The following is a 20327-nucleotide window of genomic DNA, read 5'->3' as shown; positions in this document are numbered from 1 at the left end:
GGGTGTCAAGGTGACAAGGGGTGGAGTTGTGATGGAAAATTAAGGGACGCTCAGATAACTGGTAAAACATTATTTCTGGGTATGTCTGTGATGGTGTTTCCAGAAGAAGTTAGTTTTTGCATTAGTAGACTGGGTAAAGATAGCCCTCACAAATGCAGGTGAGTGCCATCCAGTCCGTTGGGGGCCTCAATGGAACAAAAAGGCAGAAGAAGGCAGGATGCAGTGGTGTGCGCCTGTAGTCTCAGCTACTCAGGAGGCTGAAGTGCGAGGATTGCTTGAGCCCAGGAATTCAGCATCAGCTTGGGTAACATAGCAAGATTCTGTCTCACAAAAAAACAAAACAAAACAAAAGATTAAAAAAAAAAAGGCAGAGGAAGAGTTAATTTGGTCTCTCTGCCTGAGCTGAGACATTTATCTTTTCCTGCCCCTCAGACATTGATGTTCCTGGGTCTTGGGCTTTCTGAGTCAGACTGGGAGTTACACCATTAGTGCCCCAATTCTCAGGCCTTCTGATTTATACTGAATTACACCACCAGGTTTCCTGGTCCTCCAACCACAGATAGCAGCAGATCATGAGACTTCTTGGCTTCCTTCACGCATGAGCCAATTCCTATAAAAAATCCCTTCTTATATATATCTATCTGTATCCTATTGATCTGTTTCTCTAGGGAACCGTGAGTCATACAATCCCCTGTGAATCTTGTACACACCTCTCTTTTCTTACCTATCATCTCATCTTTTAGGGTCTTTTAGAATCCTTGTGTTGATCGTGAGCTCCTAGAAGTATGCAGAGCATATTGCAGGTGCATAATAAGTGTTAGCTGAAAGAACAAATGACCTTTATAATTAGTAAAGTTGGTCAGTACCAGCATTTATTTTAAAATAATAATTTTAAAATTCATTCATTCATTCATTCATTCCATCCAGAGCAGGAATACATGTGAGCTAATAAGACAAAACAAAACAACCCACAATTCCCAACAGGACAAAAGGCAATCTTGGTCTCAGCTACTTCATCTGTTAAATGGTTATTTGTTACAAGGACTAAATAAATTCACATACATGTATATACATATACACACAAACATATATATTAAGTGTTTAGAACAATGATTATCATATAGCGAATACTCTAAATATTAATCTTTTTATGTTTTATCAACTCCTCTCGGATACTGGCCATCTTCTCCACAGTCTGCAGTAAAGGGAATGCTTAGGATTATAGTCAGGTAGAACTCAAAACATCTTTAAAGCCTACCCACCAAGACACGAACTGAGGAAGTTTGCAGTTACTGCCTCCGTGTCCTGGGGAAGAAATAAGGGCAAATGGGGTGCTGCATCCGGGCCACAGCCCACGGCAGGCTCTGCCCACAGGGAGGCTCTTGCTCATGGTGCTGCCTCCTCATGGGCCTGGATGTATCTCATCACACGATGAACACTGTTTATGAAAAATTATTTGTAGGAAAAAACTTGAGGCCCAATAATGTTATTTTCTTTTAGAGATGGTCTTTGCTTGCTTCTGTCAGGTACTTGTGGGCACTAGCACGCTTAAATCTCTTTAATCCAATTTCCTGGCTTGAGATTTTTGTGGCTACACAGGTAACTTCAAACTGGTGAAGCTGTACTTCTTGTTTGCCCTTTCTCCTCGGGGAAGTCTCGTGGGGCCCCAGGTCAAAAAGATGATTTTTTAGTTCTCTAACCTAGGTGGGCCCTGGACTCCAAATTTTGTCTCTCCAGTCCCAAGAGGCTATCAAAAGCAAAGGCCAGCCTCGTCTCTGAACTTTTCCTGCCCTCCTGTCTCCAGTCCCACTCTCCCCTGAGCTAGCCATAGAAACTAGACTCTTTCTTCCCCAAGCCAGGTCATAGAAACCAACCCCTTTTCCTCAAAGCCAGCCATAAAACCTAAAAATATTACTCTAACTTTCCCTCTGCCTTTCTGTGTAAAAACTGGCTGTAAAGAAATTATCTGACCTACCTTGTTTGGCTGTAGGTCATGGATGCCCATTCCAGAGAGGGCCCTGCCCTACACCCAGAGGAAGGAATGCATGCTCAGAGAGGCCAAGAACAATCTACACAGGCAGGCCTTGTTGGGTTTCCCCACTAAGTCTATTAGCATTAGATCATCCCTTTTTTGTCCAGTCATACTCCTACACAGCTGTCTATACTTTGTTAAACCTAAGAATAAAAATGGATAATTTCCCTTATATCTTTAGGTCTTCATTCTGAAGGCTCCAGTGCACACATTATATAAATAAATTTGGATGCCTTTCTTCCAATTAACATGCCTTTTGTTATTTGATTTTTCAGCAGCCCTTCAGAGGGCAAAAGGGAAGTTTTTCCCTGGCTCCTACAATGTCCTTCCCTCTCCATCTCCATACTACCATCCTTATCCAACTTGTCATCACCTTTTTCCTGGACCACTCTAATAGCCTTATGAGTAGTTTGCCTGCATCCAGCCTTGACCCCCTACAACCTTTTTCTCATACTGCAACCAATCAGATTTTAGAAGCACAACTTTCTCTGGTCCAGCCACACGGACTTTCATTCTTTTAGGTCCTCACACCACAGGGCCTTTGCACACGCTTTGCCCTCTTGATAAAAGGTGGCTTTTACCCTTCCCACTTTTTGTAAGTAGCTCTTACTTACCTTTAGATCTCAGCTCAGTCTTCACTGTTTTAGAGACACTTTCCTTAACCACAGGAAAATTTCCCATTTCAGGTTATGATAACACCACACACCTCTTTTTCATATTAATAGCAGTCATCACCGCTGCCATGGTATTTGAAGGATATTTGAGTGTTGGCTGCTCTCATTAGAATGTAAGCACCCTGAAGGTGGAGATCTTTTTTGGCTCACTGTTGTATTCCCAGCATGCAGAATAGTGCCTGGCACTTAGTGGTACTCAAAGTGAGTAAATGAATGAATGCATGCATGAACAAATGAATGAGTGAATGCCTTGCAGTGGTGGGGAAACTGCGGCCTTCTGATTTCAAGATTGTTCTTTTTCAAGCACCACAGGATGCAAGAAAAGCTTCATCTTTCTCTGCTGCACCCCTTTTAATAAAAGGATTCGTTCTGTAAAATTTGGATTCAGTCAAAAAGCTGCATTTAAGGACCTGGAAGGCCACATGTGGCCTTAAGGCTGCAGGTTCCCCAGCCCTGTTTATTCACACCTCACAAGTTCCAAACCACACAACTCTGGGGGCTACCGGGGGCTGCATGTGGTGGGCCTGCAAGGTGGTGATTTCTCACATTGGTGGTTTCCTTTGCCTGCAGGTTGAGCTCATGAGTGGGAAGCCTCTTTCTGTAGCTGGCTTGGGAACAAAATTTATTGAGTGTCCAGACTCCAGATCTGCTGTCTTCCTGGTCCCCACTTTGATGGCTAGTTTAAAAAAAAAAATGTGTGATTGATCCTAATGATTTACCATCTGAATTGGCTTTGAAGAAAGAGGGGATGCATTCTAAAGCCCAGCAGTCTCCACTCTGCCCCCGCACCCCAATCTTCACACAGTGACAGCCCCCCAGCCCCAAGCCGCCCTCTCTGCAGGAGAGTCATCTTTTCCCCACCCCTTCTCACTTGCACTCAGAGGCCCTTTCCATCCTCCCCCACTGCGCCATCACCATGAGGGGCTCAGACTTTCCCGTCAGTCCCCCATAGTGGGCAACACCTCTTTTTTTCTCACTGAACATCTATTTAAAACTTCTTCCACTCTATTATGTAATACATACTTTCTCACTAAAGAAACTTTGGAAAATGAAGACAAGTAGAAAAACCCAAGTCACCTAAGATTTCCCACTCCCCAAATAAATCACATTAATATTTTGATGTATTTTCTTTCAAATTTTTCCATGCATAGGTGTTTTTTAAACACAGTTGTAATTATATGGCATGTGAAATTTTTACATTCTACTTTTTTCACTGATGGTGTCATAACAGTTTCTAGCTTTAGAACCCATAATTCTTTTATTTTTCTAATTTGCTAATTTAATATATAAAAGAAGAACAGATGAAAGAAAACAAAACTTAGAAACTCTGAGTTCTAATTTTGTCTCTGCAATGTTCATTGTACAGCTACAGACAGGATACTTAACACTTTAAGAGGTTGGTTTCCTCCTTTGAAAAAGCATTATGCTACCACAGTGAAATAGAATGTCACTTTTGCAACTTTAAAACCCAATGAAAACAAAAAGTACCATAAAAATAACATTTACATAAAATACATAAAATAACGTAAAATAACAGTACATGAAATAACATTTACATGTAATGGGTTGATTTGGGGTTATTTTATCTGCTACTTTTATTTATTTATTTATTTATTTTGAGACAGAGTCTCACTCTGTTGCCCAGGCTAGAGTGCCATGGTGTAAGCCTAGCTCACAGCAACCTTAAACTCCTGGGCTCAAGCGATTCTCCTGCCTCAACCTCCCCAGTAGCGGGACTACAGGCATGCACCACCATGCCGGCTAATTTTTTTCTATATATTTTTAGTTGTTCAGCTAATTTTTTTCTATTTTTAGTAGAGACAGGGTCTCACTCTTGCTCAGGCTGGTCTCCGATCTCCTGAGCTCAAACGATCCGCCTGCCTCAACCTCCCAGAGTGCTAGGATTACAGGCTTGAGCCACCGCGCCCGGCCTATCTGCTACTTTTAAAGCAAATTTTGTTAAATGGGGAAAAAAATCTCAATTAATTCCTATTTTTAAAACTTGGCTTTATGTACCTGGAATGCAGTGACAGAGTTGCTGATTTGTGAAGGTATGAGGCATAGCAAAGAGAACTTCTCCTGTTGATTGATGTACATAAAGTCTAGTAGGGTAAAAAGAAATTGAGACAACTAGTGGAGTTTTCAGGATCTGAAGGCACTGTTATTTTGAGTTGAAGAATCAGATAAATAAAATTTCCAAACCATAACAATGCCATCTCAAGTTACATATCCCTACCAAAAAAGGTCTAGATTTAAAAAAAACAATGAAAACCATGAAAGACATTTGAGACTCCTTTGAAAAGGTGATCTTATGAACATTTTAAAAATAATTACTTGCACATGGACCCCAAAAATACATCAAATTATGGGAAGGAGGAGGAGGTAAATGACAGAATCCATAATTCTTTTTTTTCCCATTTTTTTTTAACTTCAAAATATTCTGGGGGCACAAGTGTTTCTGGTTACATGGATCACTTTTGTTATGCCTGAGTCAGGGTTATAAGTGTGCACGTCACCCAGATAGTGTTCATTGTACCCATTACGTAGGTTTGCGCCCATTCCCTCTCCCCATCTCCCCTGCTTGATTTCCACTGGGTTTTACTTCAGAATCCGTAATTTTTAAAGTCTTGTTCACTTAGCCTGTGGTCAGACTCTTAGGTAGTTTCCAGAATTTGATTATTGCAAATAGCAAAATAATAACATGTTTTTATATGTGCATCTCACGATGCCTTTTTCTTTTAGGACAGTAAAGAAGAGTTTATTCCAGGGGGGATTACTACACTGGGGCTTTGTAGTAGGGAAGAGAGATCTGCTCAGCCCCTCACAATGCCTTTATTTATTTATTTATTTTTGAGACAGGGTCTCACTTTGTTGCCAGGCTGGAGTGCACTGGTGCAATCACAGCTCACTGTAACCTTGAACTCCGGGGCCCAAGTGATCTGCTGCCTCAGCCTCTGGAGTAGCTGCGACAGGACCACAGCCATGCACTACCACACCTGGATCACACTGCCTTTTTGAGACAAGGTATTAATAATTCTCAATCCCTTCCTTGCCCAGCAAGCATTTGTTTTCAAGTCCTTCAACACTTTCAACACTCAGAAGGATCTCCATTCAAGACATGTGTCAAGGAACACTTTAAAAGCAGCCCTTCCTCTCTCCCCTCCCTACATTTTTTACTTCATTAAAAAGGAGGTGAGATGTCTTTTTTATACAATGTCTTTTGTTCTTAGTGCCCATCAATACATGAGTGGATTAATAAAATGTGGTATATGTATACCATGGAGTACTATTCAGCTACAAGAAACAGTGGTGATACAGCACCTCTTGTATTATCCTGGGTAGAGCTGGAGCCCATTCTACTAAGTGAAGTATCCCAAAAATGGAAAAATACACACCATCAAATTGGTTTTAACTGATCAACACCTAAGTGCACATATAGGAATAACATTCATTGGGCATTGGGAAGATGGGAGGGGGAAGGAAGGGATGGGTGTACACATACATAATGAGTGCGATGCTCACTGTCTGGGGGATGGATGCCCTTGAAGCTCTGACTGGGGGCGGGTGCAAGGGCAATATATGTAACCTAAACATTTGTACCCCCATAATATGCTGAAATAAAAAAAAGGAGGCGAGTTCTATGGAGATGGGGATTATGTCCACTTTGTTTACCAGAGTGACCTAGCAGAGGTTCTCAATAAATATTTATGTAATGGATTAGCCAACTTTAAAGGTTTGCAAGTAACTCCCCCAACCCCACCCCCTGACTCCAAGTCTCTTATACTACATCTAAAACGTGTCTTCAAGCTCAGTTTCTCCATCAACAGGGGCTCTTCATAAGCCTTAAGGCCCAGGCATTTCTCTTGCAGCACAAGAGTGTAAATGAAGCTTGGCCAGAGGTCCTTGTCCTTGTGCCATGCACACTTCTGAGTCTCCATCCATGGTGCCTGCCAAACATGGTCTTCTACCTGGATCCCCTGCCTTTGTGCACTTCAACTTTCAAGTCCTGTGGATTCACACCCAATCCTCTGGGAAACTGTGGTCAGGCCTGCTGCAACTGCCCATGAAAGTAGTTCATGAGGAGCCAATTTCAAGAGTGCAGAGAGCACGTCTGACTGATCAGTGTAAGCTCAGCGCAGTGCCAGGCACATAGTTGATAAGTCAATGGATACATCCATTTTTGGCAACTACATCTGCTTCTGCTGGACATGTCTGTCTGTTCTGGTCTTCTTGCCCTCCTGGCAAGCAGACTCTTGGGGTATATTTCTGACTTGGATATATTCCTGACCTCCAAGCCCTGGGCTAGAATAAGACTCCAGGCCCTGACCTGGAGTCATCATTAGTATGACAGAGGCTGTCATTCATCGCTGTGACTCTGAATTTACATTTCTACAGAGACACTTCTAACCCCTTTTCTTGAGATTGGCTGCACATTCACAGACACATTTCCAGGAAGAGATAGTCACACATTTTGGTTGTGAGGAGATTTCTCATCGGTGGGTAGAATTATGAACTCTTAAGTCCGAAGGAGCCTAAAGGATAGTTTATTCTGGAAGGAAGTCATTCCTCCTCATTCTTCCTTGATATTTCTGGTCAAATCAGTGAATACTTTTGATGGCTTTCTTTAGGGAGTGGACTGCTGTCTAGATGACATTCTCATAGCTAAACAGCCTGGATGTGTCTGGTGTGGTGGGCAGTGAGTGAGGATCCTCCATCTGCAGGAAGGCATAAAGAAGCACAGCGCTGGAGTGGGCAGGGCTCTGGATCTTCCATGGAGACCCTGCCATCCCAGACACTCTTTATCTCCAAGGTCACCCAACCCAAACCTTCTGCCACGCTAGCTCCTAATCACGCCTAGCTTAGAGGAGCTATTATTTAAGTTTAACCCATATTTACCTTACTGAATGCTTAATAAACTGAACTTTCCTTGTGATAATTTATCAGAACCAACCTTTTCTATCACTAAGCAAATGGCTTTAATGATCCCCACTTTTCAAATCTGTTTGGGAGAGGAAGGGAAAGGAGACAGAATCATACCATTGCTTCTGCCAAGTGTGATCTGTTAAGGAATAAGCCTTGAAGGGAGTAGTTTAAGTGGGAAGAGGATGCAAAACAGATGTAACAGCTAGACCAAGAAAAATACTGAAAATCTCTTCCTTTTTTAGTTTACTGGTGGCTCAGGAGCAAGCTGGAGTCTCCTCCCCATGTGTCCCTCTCATCCCAGGTACAGCCTGGACCATTCCTTTTTCCTCATCCATAACCTCAGTCAGAAGCCTTTTGATTTTCTCTATAATTCCTATCTTGAATGTCTCTCCTATTCTATTTGTTTCAGATTACTCCCATTTGACTCTTAAAACACAATTCTCTTCTATTCCCCATATTCTTGTGTAACCCTAAGCAAAGAGAATGGGGAACTCTTGGGGTACCTTTTAATACCAAAGAATATGAGATCCTCAAGACACAAGAAATTTTAACCTAAACATGAACCAGGAAATGGGATGGAACAATTAATATGAAACTCAGCTCTGAAGCCTTTTACCTTTTTTGGTATCTGCACAGTGGAATAAAGTGTATTCGCTGGATCTTCCTTTGGGATAGTTTTCTATTAGAAAAGAAACAACAAACAAAAGAAATCATCATCCATCTCCTGAGTCACATAGACAAGGCAGGGAGATATTCAGAATGGAGAGAAGGGAAAGCAGAGGTGAGTAGTGGGAAGTGCTTGTTTTGGTGACTGCTATTATAAATATTGACAGCTTTTTCAGGAAGCCACTGCATTATTCTTAAACTGTGCTGTGTTTAAACAAATCTCAAAAATATATAAGATATGCAAGTCTGATATGAACTATAAGCCACAAGCCTCCTAAGGTGGTTAAAGGATAATTTGGAATAATATTCCGGATATTGCAAATACACTTTCCCAGCAGTTGAAGGACCCTTGGAGAAAATCAGTAAGGATGACTGAAGGAACGAAACAAAACAAAATAACAGTAACAACAATAACAAAAGCTCCTTCTTCACTGGAGAAAAATATCCTGGGTTGGTTAAGTTTATTCCCGAACATCCAAGGTAGCCCTGCAGCCTCCTGGGGATGTGTCTTAAGCAGGAGAAGAGAAAGGATGGTGATAAAGTGATACATTTTTTCTTAAACCAGCTGAGTGGAGCACAAAGCAATCTCTCCTATAAGGATGGAAGGAGATTCCGGAATACTAATGACTTTGAAGAGGAAAAGTAATGTCTCCTCTTTGAAGCAGGTAAATGTAGGTAAATGTTGTAGGTGTACATAAGAAGATGCAACTTGATCAATAGATAGACATCAAAAGCTGGAATAAAACTGGGGTTTTGAGGCTCCGAAGTATTTTTATTTCTTCATTAAATGGGCCATTGTGGAATAGAGCTCTATAACCTCTAAAGAGCTAGCCCAGCCTGGGCTGCAATGATTGGTCCTGGGGAGCCTTTTGAACTTGTCTACTTACTTCATGTCTCCAAATTGCCTTTTCTTTAGATTTTATTCTTATGATTTTCTTTTCAGAGGGTTTCCTACAAATTACATCCGTGTCCACTCACTTCAGCTCTGTGACCCACACATGGGAAGCCTTGGGTATAGGCCCAGAGCCACCACAGGCCCTCTAAGCCTTCTCCTGAGAGCTCCTGGAGTCACCTCAGGGAGAAAAGGCATCTCTAGAGTAATCAGTCTTCTGACACCATGACTCCAGCATCATGTCAAAGTCACACTTCTCTACCCACTGCTTTATGCAAAAGGAATCTGGCCTTCTGAGTGGCCATCGTGAACTGTGGATGGAAGGGGTGATTTTATGAACCACAGCATGAGCACTACTGATTGTGTCAGAACCAGGTGCTCTGAGGCCACCAACTTCTGCACAGAAGAGAATCCATGAAGACTTGGGAAAGACACAGGTGCACTGGGTTTTAAGGGCTATATAGCCTCACTGCCCTCCCCATTCCCATGTTGCCCAAAGCCATGGAAAAATCTCAAGTAAAAAAGGAGAGCCTCAGAGAGAGAGTCAGGTCCCAAGAAAGATGAGAAGGGACTCACATCATTGTAAGAGACTGTGTCATACTCTGTGGTCTCTCCAGAATGGGGACAGAAGTTAGGAATTTCTTGATGAATGTCTGTTCTCTTCTTCTCTTCAGTAGACTCTAAAACCAAGTTGGGAGAGAATGAAAGCTTATCTCTCCTACCACTCATCACCCCACTGGCCCACCATCCCTCTGGATGACCCACTCAGGGTGACCAACCATCCCTGTAACTGAAGGGTTATCTGGGACAGACTTTCAGTACCAAAAGTGGGAAAATTTCAGATGAACCAGGATGAATTTGTGATCCCTGTTACTTTACTCCTGATCTCTGCACAAAGGTGGCCAAAGTGGGATGCAGGAAGGTCAGAAATGCTTTCAGAGGGCTTCCAAGGGGGAAGGGAGATCTCAAAGTCTGCAGTTCAAACCTGACTGATGCTTAGGTCCCCCCCAGAACCCCACATGGATAGTGTCAGTGGGAGCCTGAGAAGACAAATCAGCAGGGTTTAGGGACACAGAGCACGGGGTGCAGCCGAAGAGAGTCAGGAAATGCTTCTCCAAGAGAATGTGTCTGGACTGAGGTGGGAAGTAAAGAGAGGTCTCAGATTGATTTCATGGAGAGGACTGGGACAGGTTTAGGGGTTCTGACAGGGATGAGGATAGGAAAGGCTGACTGGAGGGTGCTGGTCTGTGGGGACCTCAGAATTGGGGACCATTGCCTCCTAGGTCAAAGGAGCAGAGTCAGCAGTGTAGGGCCTATGTCAGAAGAAGGGCCACATTTGTAAGTCCCTCTGGGGGAAAGAGAGGAGTGGGATTTGGAAAGGGAACTGGGAGGGCCATGTCCTCAGGAGAGAAGGTGAGGACTTCAGCACTCTCTCTACTCCAGAGCTAAGGAGTGCAAGCTGCCTGTGTGCTTCCCAATGGCCTCTTCATCTCTGACCTCCGCACCAGCACCAAGCCTGGCACACAGCTCCATAAATGCTTGTTGAATCAATGGGGTAGAAAATGCATGAATGAGGGTAAGGACAAAAATAGTACATGTTCTACCTTTTCCTTTCTCTCTCCGCGTACTCAAAAGAGCTAGCCCCAGTATAACGGGACTGAGCAGGATGGGCACCAACAGGAAATGCAGGAAGACCACGGAGGAATCTGGGACACCTTTAAAGAAAGAACAGGTGGAGGCATGGGGAAAGGAGAAAAGTCAGCTTGGGAAAGTGACCCAACTTTTGGAGCACCTTTCACCTTCTTCCCAGCTTGGTGACTTCCCAGAGTGGCCTCCAGTTTTCACACAGGGGCTGTTCCCATGGGGACCAGGAACTGAGGAAGGTATAGGTCCTGGAGTCAGAGGCTCCTGTAGAGAGGGGAGAGGCAGTCACCTTCACAGAGCTTCCTGACAAGGATGGGGTTTGAGAAGTTGCTGCTGACAGGGTTCCTGGCCATGCAGATGAAGGTCATGTCCCCTTCATCTCGTCTCCAGGAGACATGGAGGATGGAGCCATCAACGGTCTGGTTGGCTGCTTGCTCCAAGGCCTCCCAGCTGTAAGTCACATCTTCTCCTCTGTTTGCCATAGAACATGTCAGGTTGGTTGTGCAGGTGCCATTCTTATTGCTCTGCAGACCTATGGTGACTTTGGGCTTTGACAGGTGCTCTGTGAAAGAGAAAGGACAACCAGGGATGGAAACCCTGCCTGTATCTCTCCTTTCTCTAAATTATCCTTAGATACCTTGGACCTGAATCACCCTGGGAGCTTCAGAATGGAGAGGAAACAGCCATTCAGAGCAGAATTCTCATTCTTATCTGGGAAAGGGAACTATCTAGGTCTGCTTGCCCACAGCTATGTAACAATATTAATAATAACAATAACAGTAACAACAAAAACAGTAATAGAAAAAATAATGCAACAAGAACATAGCCACCAAGCTTAGCCACATGGCAAGCACTGTGCTAAATACATTTTAAATGTCAGCTAATTTTATCTCTTTTAGAGGCTCATTATTCCCTGTCCTCAGACTTCCTTTAAGAGACTTTCACTTTTCCTCTCCAGGAGAGAATAATATTAAAACAAAACTTTTAGTCCCTCTCTCTATCTTGTGTTCACTCCCCTCCCTCAGAGGATGAACAATTGGTTCCTTGGTGAGATGATGGGAATCTGATATCTATCAACTACCTCCTATGCATGGGTTTGAGCTGTTAAAGATTGCTGTTCAAATGTGGTCTGCCCTTTTCCTTCCTCCTCCAGCTGGTTAGCCTGAAGAATGTATGTCTTCTGTTCAAATACACATGTATAACCATGTGTATATGTGACCAGGTGCCTGGCCTACCTCCTACAAGCAAGTCTGGAGGCCCATCTCCTCATGGCCATGACCCTGTGGCTCAGTGAGGGAGGCAGCTACTGTCCTTGTAGCTGGTTGAACAACTGTTTTGTAATTTCAGGTTCCTGGGATGGGCTCCAAGCTCCAGACTTGGCGGGGAGGTATTTCTCCTATCTAGCTTTACCAGAAATACAGCTGATATTTTTATCTTCTTTCTGATTCTGGTGTCTATTTATCAATTGGCTGGAATGTGCAGAGGAAGGGGTGTGATTGATCCTCATACCTAATAATTTTCCTAAGGTAAGCATTGCTTTTCTCTCCATTACAGATATGGAAACTAAGACTCGAAGAAATTGAGTAACTTGTCTAAAGTCATGCAACTAGTAAGTAGAGAAGCCAGCATTTGACCTAGATCTATGTGATTGCCACTTTCCATGTGGCCCACCCACCATACCACACTGCTTCTTACAGTATCTCTGAGTAGGCAGGGACCCCAGGGCTCAGCTACATCTACTTCATCCATGCAGGAGTCTCCTCTCCCACATTCTTGCCAAGTGTTCATCCAGCCTCTGCTGGAACATCTCTCGTGTCAGGGAGCTCACCACCTCACCAAGGCAGCCATCCACCATCAGAACTGATTCTGCTCACCATAGACACGCAGCACATACTCCTCGGTGATGGGAGATGGGGAGAATGAGCCATGTATCTCCACACGGTAGGCACCGGAGTCATTCTTCATCAGTTTGCTGAGCTTCAGGGAGTGGCCTTTACCTAGGAACTCCATCCTTTCCTTATTACGACTTTGGGTCACTATGAAATTGACTTTTTCATCTCCCATTGGCTCTACGGTGACGAGACTAGTTTTGTTAAAGGTCCAGACAATACTGTCAGCCTGCTTTTCTGTGACGTTTAGGGGAAAAGTCACAGACCCACCAAGGGCACCAACCAGCTCCTTCAGGGCTCCAGGGGCTGCTGACCCTGCAGACACAGAGAACCATAAAATAAGCCCAAGTCCCTGCCCTGTTCACCAATTACTCACCCACTTTGGGTCCTGGGAAGATCCTGAGAAACCCACTCAGTTCAACACAATCAACCCCTGAGAAACCCTTCAGAACCTCTCTCACATGAAAGCATTGAGATCAGAACTTTCTTCCTGAAAAGGGTGTCTGCAGGTGACCCTCCCCAACTTTTCCAAAAGACCTCTGGCTGGAAAGACCAAGCTCTGAGGTAGACCTGAAAGTCCAGTTCCATCTTTAACAGGTTCCTGTGAGAGGACAAGTGGAGATGTTACTGCCCAAGTCTCTCTTAGGATTCCCAGACTATGCCTAAGAGAGCTGGTGGAAAGGCTTGCTTGACCTGGGGCAGTGGTTCGTAGGCGCAGTTCAGGACGTTGGGAGGTGAGCTGTATGTTCCTAATCGTAGTGATAGCTTAGAAATTTGAGCATGATTTGTCTTTCTATTTTATGGTAGATTAGAGTGGATTCAAGGTCATCCCCAGGTGAAATTCTCACTCACTTGCATTTGAATATGCTTCCTTGAGCAGGGAGAAAAAAAGTGACAGGGAGCTCTGCAATATGTCCAGGCTAACTTGTGATGCTCGTCACAAACTATTAGGAATTGTAGTAGGGTTTTACTTCCATGAGAAATTTTTGTTTCACCATGATCTTAGTTCACCCCAGAGAGCATGTCTTATAAACAATCACCATGGGTTATGTGGCTCTAGGTGAAAAACTGTTAAGAATATCAGCTGAAGAAACTCCCAGAAGTGTTAAACTGAGAACTTTCAGTGAATAGGTGTGGAGAATGAATCATCTTCTACCTATTAAAATCTGAGAGGCAGATTCTGCGGGCAGCACAGAGCAGTGAGAGAATTTAGATTGGCACTAACAGTTTAAAAACATCTACTGTGAGCTTGTTTAACTCTTGAAACAACCCTTAGAGGAAGGATTCCTATACTCCCATCTTCCTAGGTAAATATCTTTTGGGAGCTGATTCCTATTTTCAATCATTTTCCTCCTATAATGTGTCAGTTAGTGCATATATACTTTGGATCACTCAAGCCTTTATCAAATCATACTGTTAATTAATCTGATTTTTCAAAAAGCTGTCCTCTCTATTTCCCTAATACTGAGGCCAGGATGGTTTCTGACTACTCGCTCTTAATCATCCCAAGGGATGTCAAAATAGTCTCAGTAGATACTACAGACAAAATCAATTTTATTTAGTTATTTATTTTTTCTCTGTACTTTAATGAATGCAAAATTTTGAATTTTCAATCAGTTAATTAATGCATTCATTCTTTTACTTCAACAATAGAGAGGGAAAGGGTGAATATATTGAAATCAAATGAAGATTGGGTATTACTTGTCCAAAAGTAGATGCAATCCCTAGATTTAGGTCAATCTTCAAGGAATTTAGTTTTCATGTTAGGTTTTGGAGAGATGTTTAAGGTGGTGGCTTTAGCTCATTAGCATGTGTGCATGTGTGTATTTAATCTGTGAGCAATTACTCTTTTCATCTTTCCACACATATGGTGCTACATTCTCGGGGTAAATGCCAAGAGATGAGAATTGTGTGGGGGCATAAGAAAAGCCTTGTTCCTTGTTAGAATGCAATTCACTGTCCCCTGTTAGAATGAAATTGGAGGATGACATAGGGCCTAGATGGAGCATATTGTTCTATCTTAAGTGTATCTTCAGGGAGAGAAGAGGTGTAATGAAAGAAGAAGGCAGCTGCCTGCCATTCCCTAATGTGGGTTTAGAGGATAGGGGGCAGGGTTGGAGAGTCCAAACTAGTTTTGTTTCTTCTTCCCAGCTGACCAGGTAAAAGGATCCAGAAACAAGACATTTCTCTTTTCAGCTGTCCCAGGCTGAATTGCACATCCCGTTTCTGTGATGGTTTTGCACCTGCAGCGTGTGATACTATAGAGTTTTACCATATCTAAGCAGGTCATACTTGTCTCATTTTGTCATTCCTTCCTTCAACAAGAATGTATTTAGTTGTTTAGGAGCTGAGGATACACCTAGGGGGCAAGACAGTCATGATTCTTGCGCTCATGAAGTTGGGAGACAGTCATTTAATAAGTAACTGCGTGTGTTATGAAAAGGGAAATAACAGGCACTGTGGGGACATACAATGGGGGACTTAACAGGATCTGTGGGATCAGAAGACTCTCTGGAGAATGAGTGGCTTCCAACATCTGCCTACCAAGCACCGGAGAATTGGGACTTGTGAGTTTCGTCCACTCTCCTCTGATGCCCACCTGCCACCTAAATCAGTGCCGTGAATGCTGTGACTCACCTCCTCTTCATCCATTTCACCCTCTCCTCTCGGGTTGGGTAAGAAGGACCAGCTCAAGTGGTAGCTTCCTCTGGCACAGCAATTAGTTCAGGGGTGTCTTATGACCTGGGTTGATCGTATCTGAGAGAAGCCCAGGACGTTTGCTTTAAGGCCAGGGTGAGGATACGGTGCTATGAAAGGATGTGAAGTGGAGGACCTCTGCCCACTGTGGCCAGGCAAGCAGCCAGGCCTCCACCCTCTCTGGGCCTCAGTTCACTCTCTACCTCATGTAGTTGTTTGTGCTTTGTCCTCCTGTCTGTCCCTCTAAATCTCTTTCAAAGCCCTCAAAGCCTAATTCAAAGCCCTTCCCTGGGGAAGTCTCCTACTCTTCCTTATACCCATACCGTGAAAATTTACCACGAATGTCTCTTCATTCTCACTTTAAATTCTCCAAAAAGAAGTACTCCCTGGGTGGCGATTGGATATACCATCTTGCTGTGAATTAGCCAACGAGTGACCTGTAAGGATTAGGTCCCAGATCATCTGGTGATGGAGTCATGGGGTCCTGCCTGGAGAGGGGTGGAGATGACTTCTCCTCCCCCCAGCATGCAGCTGTGGGAAAAAGGGCTCTGGTCTAACTGGGAGTCCGGACACCTGGGTCCATGCTGGTCCCTCCATCATCATAATCCCAGCAACAAACACCTGGTATCACCCTGCAGTTTGCAAGCCAGTGCAGTGGGCATTATCTCTCTTGACCCTTGGAACAGCTCCAGGAGATAGAGGTCAAGCCCTAAGGCCCAAAGAAGAAGTGGCAGACATGGAGGGAGAAGTTGGTTAGTTCCTCTGCCTCAGGGGTCTGTGTTCTTTCCACCACTGCCTCACCACTTACCACTTTGAGTTTTCATTTCTGAACTCTGACAGGGGAAAAAACAGCGCCTTGATTTGCCAGGAATTTGGGGAGAATGAAGCGTGAATACGGATTTGAAAGCATTTTGAGAAGTACAGAGCAGCCTAACAACATGAAGCGAGGTTGGGGGCAAGGGCCACAAGTGTTATCATGAGTCAGGCCTTGAAGAGGCTTCCCACTTTTTGGTTTTATTTCTGCCAGGATGGCTAAAAATGAGAAACTGACGTTTCCCAAAACACTTCTGGATGGTTTACCAGCAAGGTGAGCCAAAAGTTTAAGACAGCAGTGAACATCCCCCAGGCAACCTGCTGTTGGAGGTGGAGGGAGCTGGGGCAGGAGACCCTTTGCCTTCTGCCCTGGTCAAGACTCAGGTGTTCTGGCATCGGGAGAGTCAGCTCTGAGATGCCCTCCATAACAAGAGGGGATGACTGCTTCTCCCCCTTACCACCTCCCTTTCCACTGGGTTGTCAACTTCTCTTCTTTTCCTGTCCCCCAAAGTCTCAAGAGTCAGTGGAAGGAAGGAGCCAAATTACGAGTATGGTGCATTATCAGTGCAGCCAGAACCAAAGGGCGGTGATCCAGCAGGGAGACTGTGGGCAGGGGAGAGTGGAAAGCCCAGCTCCTGCTAGCCAGTCCTGTCCCCAAGCACCTCTCCCAGCACTTGGTGCCTCTGTCAGAATGCACCAGTGTGTTGTGGATCCTTCCTCACAGAAACCTGGACCAGAGCACCTTGGATCTGGGAGGAATCTTAGGGATTACTTAGTTCAATCCCACTTCCTAGATGAAGTGGCTGACGTTCAGAGGGTTATGGCGATGTTCCCAAGTCAATGGAAGGCCAGGATCAGGAACCAAGGATCCTGAGGCAGGAGTTCCCAAACTGTCTCCACCACCCTTGGAGTCTGTGCTGGTGCCTTGGTGTATTTCTGGGGAGCTCAGGGGGAGGCCTAAGGGTGGCAGGGGGTGATAGGGGCAGAAGCTGTGGGACTTGCCTTCATCAGAGAGGCTTTAACATTGGAGTTATTATGTGTCTGTTTCTGTGTAATATTTCATTTCATAAAAGGAAACCACAGTTTAAAAAAGCAAAATGGTTTGGAAGTTACTGCTCTTTACCCAACTTCTCTTTAACTAACATGCCCTGGAAAGAGCGCTGTAAATCAATGCTATGCGAGACGTACACAGGATGAAGGCTCGCAAACCTCCCACTTCACCACACACCTTCCGCAATACTCTAACCCAAACTACCATGTTCACATTCAATCTCCCGACCACTCTGCCCCTCACTCATCTTCTGCCCTTTGTTTCTTCTGGTTCTTTTCAACACTCCCCCCAAAACCCCCTCACTCATTTTTTCTGTTTTCCTTTTATTAGTTGTCTCCTCAACACTACTGTATCACTTAATCATCATAAAATATGTGAGAGAGGGGGACAAATTATTGTGCTCATTTTCCAGATAGAAACACTGAGGCCACCAGAGCTGCTCCTTGGCGCCTCTGAGATTGGCCAGGGTGGTTCCCTGTTGGTGCATTCACATCCCAGAAGCAGAGCTACCTGTTCTTCTTTAGCCTTTCTAGTTCCTACCTTGCACTTATGTACCTGGAGAGGGAAGAAATCCCAGGTGGCTCTCCTAGTGGACAATTCAGCTCAAATACACATTTATTGAGCACCTCTCTGGTATCAGTTACAGTGTTAGGCAGTTTGGTATGGTAAAAAGAGCACCAGCTTTGGAAACTCAATCTCTGCTTTACCTTAAGATAGCTGTGTAATCTTGCCCAAGAAACTTGACCTCTCTGAGCCTAAGTTTACTTATCTGTAAAACAAGGATTATAGTATCTGTCTTATAGACTTATGAGGAGATTGTATGAAAAAACACCTTGGATGTAGTAGGAGCTTAATAAATGGTCATTTTTATTATAATTATTTTGCATTTGATATGTCATTGAAAACATCACAATAATTCTGCAAGTTAGATTTCATTATCTGTTATGCACTTGAGAAGAGCAAGGCTCAAAAGATGAGTAACTTGCTCACAATAATACAGCTATGAAGTCAAACCCAGGATGTCCTTGTCCAGGGCCAGGACTCCTTCCACTGCTTTCCGCCCACTGGAGGTTCTAGGACAATCTCTAACTCCTTTGAGCCATGGGCAGTGTACCACACAGACTTCCCACAGCCCCCAGGAGTGGGACAGAGGGGACCCCCCCTGGCAGATAGTCATACGTGTACTCTGTTGCCATGGTTAGGTTTCAGGTGAGAGCCTGGGGCTTTCAAAAGCTCTGCCATGCCCTCCCCACCTCACCCCCCCTCAAGCTCTATTTCTGATCACCATTTCCGTTCAGGAAGTGGTTTTTAATGGGAGAGCCTATTCCAGGACCACCTGCTTAAAATCAGGTGCTTATGCAAAATTCTGATGAATTCAAGGGTATTAAGAGTCTGCTGATACTGACCACATAGAGAGGCCAGGTGATGGGGAGAAGAGAATTGGGGGCCCTAACTGCCTGTGTGGTCACTTCAGGTGGCTTGGGTGCACAGAATGAACCAGTTATGCCAAGTCCTCAGAGGGCTACCTCATGGTGGGACTCCATGAGTATGATGACAGGTGGGACATTTCTCATTTATGGGGCCCCTGATCCTTTCTAAGAGCCCTTAGGATAGTAAAATCTTCAAAGATTGAAATATCTGTGACAGCCTAGGACTCTGGGAGCTAGAGGCAGGAGTTCGAGACCAGCCTGAGCAAGAGTGAGACCTCGTCTCTACTAAAAATAGAAAAAAATTAGCTGGGTGTGGTGGCACAAGCCTGTAGTCCCAGCTACTCAGGATGCTGAGGCAGGAGGATTGCTTTAGCCCACGAGTCTGGGGTTGCTGTGAGCTATGCTGTTGCCATGGCACTCTAGCCTGGGTGACAGAGCAAGACTCTGTCTCAAAAACAAACCAAAAAAAAAAGAATACCTGTGACAGGTGAACAGTCCTTGGTCCTCCATGCTCCATGGGATTAAACAGAAAGTACCTATGGTATGAGTTGGTTTTCTAAGTTGAGACTGACTATATTCCTTGAGTTAAGAGAGAAACTTCAAGTAATTCCTTCTATTTATATCATTGTTATGCATAACCTGTTAAAATGTATTTATAAATATGTTTAAATTAAAAATATATATGTAAACAAATAAATACACACTTGTACAATCTCATTTTGCTTTTAGAGTTGCCCTCAAAGAGAGGGATGGCTGGAAGATAAAGTCTCTAAGGCACAGGAAAGCTTTGACATTTCTCATCTAATTCATGGCAGACTCTGGATTAGAAAACAGGTCTTCTGACACCCAGCACCACTTCTTTCAGCCCTTCCTTCCCTGGGACATGCAGAAGGGGAGTTGGTTCACAGAGCCATTCCTTTTCCTCTCCCTCCAGTCTCTTTCTGCTCTCAGTGATTCAGAGACCAGAGGCTGGTAAAAAGCAATGTTAGATGAGAAAGCAGAGCCTCCTGAGTTGAGCCAGAGATCCAAAGTGGAACTAGGAGCCTGGAGATACACTTCAGATGAAGACAGTCAGGAGAATGGAAGAGAATCTGGTGGGACTCACCTGTGAGCTGCCAGAGGAGCGAGATGAGGACAAGGCACATTGAGGAATCAGCCATATCGTTCTCTGAATGTCAGTCACTTAAAGGAACCCACTTCCCTCTTGCATTGCTCGAATCTCTTCTCTAGCTGGGGTTTTAAAAAACGCGGGGAGGGGGAGGGGTCATGGCCTTGACATGTGTAAATGAGTCATCTCTGGTTTACTTAATCGCTTATCTCAGTGGCAAACACATACTATTAATAGGTGTCTAATAAAGAGGGAAAAAATGAATTGAACCACAAAGGTGATGGAACCCCATTTTACAGATAAAGGATAACAGACTCAGAGAAAGGTTAGGAATTGATCAAGGCCATATGGTCTACTTTTTCTGCTATATCACATGACTAACTTCTCAGAGACTCAGAAAAAAAGGAAATAGAAAAAAATAAATGGGCACTGGAGATAATATTTACTGAACTTTCCTAAGTGCCAGGCACTGTGCTAGGAGTACATGCATTTAAAAAAAATGTATTCC

The 20327-nt window shown here is 44.1% G+C and overlaps 1 protein-coding gene across 7 annotated transcripts; it reads right to left on the bottom strand.

Moving 5' to 3' along the window:
- Nucleotides 1-282: 282 nt before the first annotated feature.
- Nucleotides 283-19907, bottom strand: SLAMF7 (SLAM family member 7). Of its 7 annotated transcripts, none has more exons than XM_045546391.1 (8): nt 19817-19907; nt 12706-13035; nt 11121-11393; nt 10792-10902; nt 9764-9867; nt 8246-8308; nt 725-821; nt 283-320 (listed from the first exon to the last, which is right to left on the bottom strand). In XM_045546391.1, the coding sequence occupies exons 1-7, from the start codon at nt 19869-19871 to the stop codon at nt 750-752; spliced, it is 1008 nt and encodes a 335-aa protein (XP_045402347.1). In that variant the 5' UTR covers nt 19872-19907; the 3' UTR covers nt 283-320; nt 725-749. The 7 variants fall into 7 exon arrangements, with proteins under 7 accessions (XP_045402347.1, XP_045402349.1, XP_045402348.1 ...); XM_045546392.1 differs by having other exon boundaries at nt 304-320; nt 711-821; XM_045546393.1 differs by lacking the exon at nt 10792-10902.
- Nucleotides 19908-20327: the final 420 nt, after the last annotated feature.

Source organism: Lemur catta, chromosome 3 (assembly GCF_020740605.2).
Source record: "Lemur catta isolate mLemCat1 chromosome 3, mLemCat1.pri, whole genome shotgun sequence".
Taxonomy (NCBI): Eukaryota; Metazoa; Chordata; class Mammalia; order Primates; family Lemuridae; genus Lemur; species Lemur catta.
The sequence above is the reverse complement of the archived record's forward strand: the minus strand, read 5'-3'. Positions and strand labels throughout refer to the sequence as shown.

Excerpts from the sequence above, each read along its gene's own strand:
- SLAMF7 (XM_045546391.1), bottom strand. The coding sequence starts at position 19,871 with ATGGCTGATTCCTCAATGTGCCTTGTCCTCATCTCGCTCCTCTGGCAG. Across the intron at positions 13,036-19,816 it reads GCTCCTCTGGCAGCTCACAG|GGTCAGCAGCCCCTGGAGCC; the intron begins GTGAGTCCCACC and ends CTGTGTCTGCAG. Across the intron at positions 822-8,245 it reads CTGTGCAGATACCAAAAAAG|CTAACACTTATTATGCACCT; the intron begins GTAAAAGGCTTC and ends TTGTTCTTTCAG.